At 40.6% G+C, this 6,000-nt stretch overlaps 1 protein-coding gene across 1 annotated transcript in view; it reads right to left on the minus strand.

Moving 5' to 3' along the window:
* The window catches only part of DNAJC6 (DnaJ heat shock protein family (Hsp40) member C6), a 96,097-nt gene that overhangs the window by 24,429 nt on the left and 65,668 nt on the right, over window positions 1-6,000 (minus strand). The window contains exons 9-11 of the mRNA XM_024764759.1: window positions 2,394-2,473; window positions 1,319-1,512; window positions 1,138-1,218 (exon numbers count right to left, since the gene is read on the minus strand). Coding sequence (XP_024620527.1) covers window positions 1,138-1,218; window positions 1,319-1,512; window positions 2,394-2,473 — 355 coding nt within the window. The remainder of the gene's footprint in view (window positions 1-1,137; window positions 1,219-1,318; window positions 1,513-2,393; window positions 2,474-6,000) is intronic.

Consider the following 6,000-nt stretch of genomic DNA (forward strand, 5'->3'; position numbering starts at 1 on the left):
TCTGCTGGGTTCAGATACAAGACTGTGCACATGTGCTTAACCTACTTTATAGCCTGATAAGAATGATTTCTAAATTATTTACTAAAATAGCAGTGGAGAGTAAAAGTAAAGTTTTCTTACAAGCCCTTATGTGAGGAAGAAAGATATAGGTGAAACTAAGAGGGGGTTGGGAAATCCACCTGCTATCTAGATTTCACTGGGTTTTCCAATTTTTTAAATGTTATTGGTCCCATTTCTCAGTAGAAAATTCTGAAAGCAAGACTTCGATTCAAAGGAATGCTATGAACAATTTTTTTATCAAACATGGAAAACTCTGTGTAGGCAATGGGAATACTGTCTTATGTTTACGTGGCAAAGGAAGGTCAATCAAGAGGATTTTAAGTACACTATCACCAAAGCCAGTTTCCTACCCTTTTCTTAAGAAAGTCCTTACCATGGAATTCTACATTGAACTTTGCAGTTAACCTCAGCAAACTCTAAAAAGGATGGCGAATGGGTATCGATCAGAATGCCAATGCTAGTCTACTAACGGTAGCAGTCTGAAGTGTCACATCGGGAAGGATTCTAAACACATCTCCAGGTTTGGCAAAAAAGGATATTGTGATCGAGCCCAATTTCTGCCAAGGTTGTTAAAGCAAGTAGCAGAGATATGCAGGCAAAGTGTTTGCCTTCCCTGTCCCAGGGGAAGCTCACCTCTGCCCTGCTAGTGGTTAGAGCCCTGGGCAGGGTGGGTGGAGTAGTATGCCAGATTTTATATTTTTAAGGGCAGGAGATAGAGTCCTTTGTTAATTTCTTTGTGTGTCAGCAGTGTAAGGGGAGAACCTAGAAAATATCATGATTATTCATAAATCCAGGAAAGATGTGATCCAAAGCACTGCATAGATAGAAAAGATAAAGTCCAACTTAAAATGGCCTTTTGCATCAATCTAAGAGCATCCATGGAGTTCAAAGTAGGGAAGCTCCTGATTTGGAAAAGGAATGAGCAGGAAGAATGTGAAACAAAGAAGACCCTAGATGGATGACTTCTAAATGCTGCTTTACTTTAGGCTGCTTCGAGGACGAATCCTCTTTATATATACAAGAACCACATAACTTAACCACCTAACCACGTAACTTGGAAGAAATGCTTAGAAGTACCTTGCCAACAGAGAGTGGAAAAGAAGCCACCTTGCCCAAAATGTCTGGGGTTGTCTGGAGGGATGTCTATTGGAGCCTGTCCTATAAGACAAAAGACATCAAGGAAACACAGGAAATAAGTCAACGTGAGAAATCACACAGAGGCTTCGTCCTGAAAACAAAACCACCAGGTGACTCATACCTCCTAAGACCAGAGTATCTTGATGCTCCTGGTGAGAAGAGAAGAGGATGCTGGGGTTGACATCTTTTGTGCAGTAATGTTCCCATGGGGGGGTTAAGTCTATCACTTTGTCATGGGGCTGTAGTTCTACATCCAGAGTCACCTGAAATAGCTGAGGATATTTTTCTGGTACATCACATGCATCCAACTCAGGCCTAAGTAGAGATTTAAAAGAATAAGATTAGTGAAAAACAATGGAACCAGTATGATGTTCGGCACAGAAACCATTGTAGATTGATTCTTAGTTTCACTCTGAGATGCATTTCTAGGGAAAAATCAACAATTAACCAGATAAGAGACTTTACTTTTCTGAGTCTCAGTTTCCTTATCTAGAGAAAAGAGGACAATAATGCCTGCCCATAGAACTGAAATACTACTGCATGTGAAACCATTCTAGATAGCAGGGCGGATATATCCAGACAGTAAGCACTGGCAGGACCAAATCAGTTGTTAAAATAGTGAAATAAGCCCAGAGCTACCGCCTTGAGCTCTTGAATGTCTACTCCTAAGCTGACCCCAGCAACTCCCACCTATCACCCCACCTTCAGCCACTCCCTTGAGTTCTCTAGGCCACACTTTAATAATAGCAACTAAGGGTGCTATAATCTTTGGTGCAGGGGGTCCCCCAGGACCCTGCTTCAGTGCTGTGGCCTGGCATCCATTCTGACTGGTCATTGCTCAAAGCATACTGTTGATTCCACTGCCTTCCATGTTGCAAAACACAAAGGGATACACAGATGCAAAGGATCACAGTATTGAAACTTTGTTCCCTCTTTGTTCACTCTCGTTCCCTCAGATGGTATTTCAGACCTTTCAATTTGAAGTCTGATCCACTTGTGTTTAGGACAAATCACACCCAACTGAAAGTTATAAAATGCAACCAGCCTCTGTATGTTGCTAAGCCACATGCTACAGCTCTGAAGCACAGGATTTGGGGGGAAGCTGCAGCATGGCACTAATGAGCCTTTAGCACTTGACTCCTAGCATTTCACAGCTGCTTGGATTGAAAAGGGATTTTGGCCCAAGTAGCACTCACTTGGTGAACTTTAAAACTGTTGTGTCCAGTGGAATGAATCCAGTATGAAACTGAAGCTGGAATATCTGAGTGTTGGTCACCTAAAAATACAAGAGAAGCACATTACAATCAACCACTGAAAAGGGAATCAGATCAAAAGATTATGTTTGGGGGAGTCATACACCATCAACTGTTTCTATATCTGCGTCTTTGTTTTCTATGAATATTAAATAACCTCCTCATTTGGAGCTGACCCAGGTTCATTTCTAGCCTCTCCTCTCCACGAACTCTGCCTTGGCAAGCCATTCCTTTATCTGCTAATGCCCTATGTTCTTACACCTTGCAATACTTTGACTCATATCATTCCTTCTTTCCAGGATGCCCCTGCTCCAACCTGATGAACTCATCCTTCAAGGACCACCTTGAAAGGTCACATCCTCTGTAGCCTTTCTGAACCACCACTGGATAAAACAAACTGCTCCCATTATGACATCTCATCCTACCTCTACAATGGTAGTGGATATTTGTACATGTGTGAGTTTCCCCTGAGCTCCTTAAAGGCAGAGATACAGTTTTACTCTTGTCAATCCTAAACCCCTAGGCAATGACTGGCACAGAGTATGTACTTAGCAAATATTTAATGAATTAAAATACAATTACTTGCTATGAACATTAGGGTACATATACCTTTTCGAATTAGTGTTTTCATTTTCTTCAGATAGATAACCAGGAGTGAAATTGCAGGATCATGTGGTAGTTCTACTTTTAATTTGGGCGAGGGGGCGGGGGGACTCCATACTGTTTTCCATATTGGTTTAGCAATTTACATCCCCCCCCCCAACAGTGTACTAGGGTGCCCTTTTCTCCACACCTTTGCCATAATAACACTTGTTATTTCTTGTCTTTTTGACAATAGCCATTCTGATGGGTGTGAGGTGATAACTCACTGTGGTTTTGATTTGCATTTCCCTGATGATTAGTGATGTTGAGCATCTTTGCGTGTGTCTGTTGGCCATCTGTATGTCTTCTTTGGGAAAAAAGGCCTATTTAGGTCTTCCGCCCATTTTTAAATTGTGTGTTTTTTTTTTTAAACATTGAGTTCATAGCAGCATTATTCACAACAGCCAAGATATGGAAGCAACCTAAGGGCCCACTGACAGATGAATGGATAAAGAAGATGTAATATATGGTTATTACTCAGCCATAAAGAAGAACGAAATCTTGCCACTTGCAACACAATGCATAGACCCGGAGGGTGTTATACCTAGTGAAGTAAGTCAGACAGAGGTAAATACTGTATGCTTTACTTATATGTGGACTCTGAAAACAAATGAACATAACAAAACAGAAACAGACTCACAGACACATGGAACGAACTAGTGGTTGTCACGGGGAGAAGGGTGAAACAGGTGAAGGGGATTAAGAGGCACAAATTGCCAGCTATAAAATAAGTCATCCGCCCAATTTTTAATTGGGTTGTCTGTGTTTTTGATATTAAGCTGCATGCGCTGTTTGTGTATTTTGGAGATTTATCCTTTGTCCACTGCTTCATTTGCAAATATTTTCTCCCACTCTGAGGGTTGTCTTCTCATCTTGTTTATGGTTTCCTTTGCTGTGCAAAAGCTTTTAAATTTCATTAGGTCCCATTTGTTTATTTTTGGTTTTATTTTCATTACCCTAGGATGTGGGTCAAAAAAGATCTTGCTGTGGTTTACGACAAAGAGCGTTTTTCCTACATTTTCCTCTAAGAGTTTTATAGTGTCCAGTCTTACATTTAGGTCTTTACTCCATTTTGAGTTTATTTTTGTGTATGGTGCTAGGGAGTGTTCTAATTTCATTCTTTTACATGTAGCTGTCCAGTTTTCCCAGCACCACTTATTGAAGAGGCTGTCTTTTCTCCATTGTCTATTCTGGCCTCCTTTGTCATAAATTAGGTGACTGTATGTCCGTGGGTTTATCCCTGGGCTTTCTATCCTGTACCATTGATCTATATTTCTGTTTTTGAACCTATCTGTAGGGCAGGAATAGAGACGTAGATGTAGAGAACGGACATGTGGACATGGGGGAGGGAAGAGGAGGGTGAGATGAATTGGGAGACTGGGTTTAACAAATACACTACATGTGTAAAATAGACAGCTAGTGGGAACCTGCTGTATAGCACAGGGAGATCAGCTCGGTGCTCTGTGACGACCAAGATGGGTGGGATGGTGGGGGGTGGGAGGGTGGTCCAAGAGGGAGGGGATATATGTATACATATAGCTGATTCACTTCATTGTACAGCAGAAACTAACACAACACTGTAAAGCAATTATACTCCAATAAAAAAAAAATAAATAAATAAGTCACAAGGATGTAATGTATAGTACAGGGAATATAGTCAATATTTTATAATAACTCTGTATGGTGTGTAATCTATAAAAATAATGAATCACTATGTTGTACACCTGAAACTAATGTAACATTTTAAGTCAACTGTACTTCAATAAATAAAAATTTTTTTAAATACAATTACCTGTAGCGTTATTTGTGATATCCAAACAGTGGCAATAATGTAAATGTTCATCAAATGATGAAGAGATTAATAAAAGCTATATAACCATACAATGGAATATTATCTGGGTATATAAAGAAGTACTGATATATGCTACAACATGGATGAACCTTGAAAACATTAGGCTAAGTGAAAGAAGCCAGTCACAGAAGACCGTACATTGTATGATTCCATTTATATGAAATGTCCAAAATAGGCAAATCCATAGAAACAGAAAGTAGATTCCTGGTTGCCTAGGGAATGGAGGAAGAGGAAAGGAATGGACAGTGGCTGCTAAGAGGTGTAGAGTTTCTTTTGCGGGTGTTGAAAATGTTTGGGAATTAGCGGTGCTGCACAACCCTTTGAAAATACTAAAAATAACTACCGCACACTTCAACAGGGTGAATTTTATGTCACGTAAATTCTATCTCAATTTAAAAATTGAAAAAGTATGATTACTTAATCCCTCATCCTCAATAGAAATATCTCCTCTCACCCCGATCCAAATAGGGCACTATAGAAAAGGCACAAGTTTCTAAAGAGCAAGGTTTGCTCTTTAGTTCTTGGGCTTCCATCTTCTGGCAAAACCATCTGGGCAAGTCAAAACCTCTGAGGCTTAGTTTCTTCCCCTGTAAAATGAAGGCAATGGGCGTAAGTAATCTTTTCTTTTTTTTTTTTTTTGCGGTACGCGGGCCTCTCACCGCTGTGGCCTCTCCCGTTGCGGAGCACAGGCTCCGGACGTGCAGGCTCAGTGGCCATGGCTCACGGGCCCAGCCACTCTGTGGCATGTGGGATCTTCCCAGACTGGGGCATGAACCCGTGTCCCCTGCATTGGCAGGCGGACTCTCAACCACTGCGCCACCAGGGAAGCCCTGCAGTTTTCTTTTTTTTATTGAAGTCTAGTTGCTTTACAATGTTGTGTCAGTTTCTGCTGCACAGCAAAGTGATTCAGTTATACATATTTATACATTCTTTTTTATATTCTTTTCCATTATGGTTTATCACAGGATACTGAACATAGTTCCCTGTGCTATACAGTAGGACTTTGTTGTTTATCCATTCTATATAGAATAGTTTGCTTCTGCTAATCCCAAACTC

The sequence above is a fragment of the Neophocaena asiaeorientalis genome, unplaced genomic scaffold (genome assembly GCF_003031525.2).
Source record: "Neophocaena asiaeorientalis asiaeorientalis breed wild unplaced genomic scaffold, Neophocaena_asiaeorientalis_V1.1 scaffold135, whole genome shotgun sequence".
NCBI lineage: Eukaryota > Metazoa > Chordata > Mammalia > Artiodactyla > Phocoenidae > Neophocaena > Neophocaena asiaeorientalis.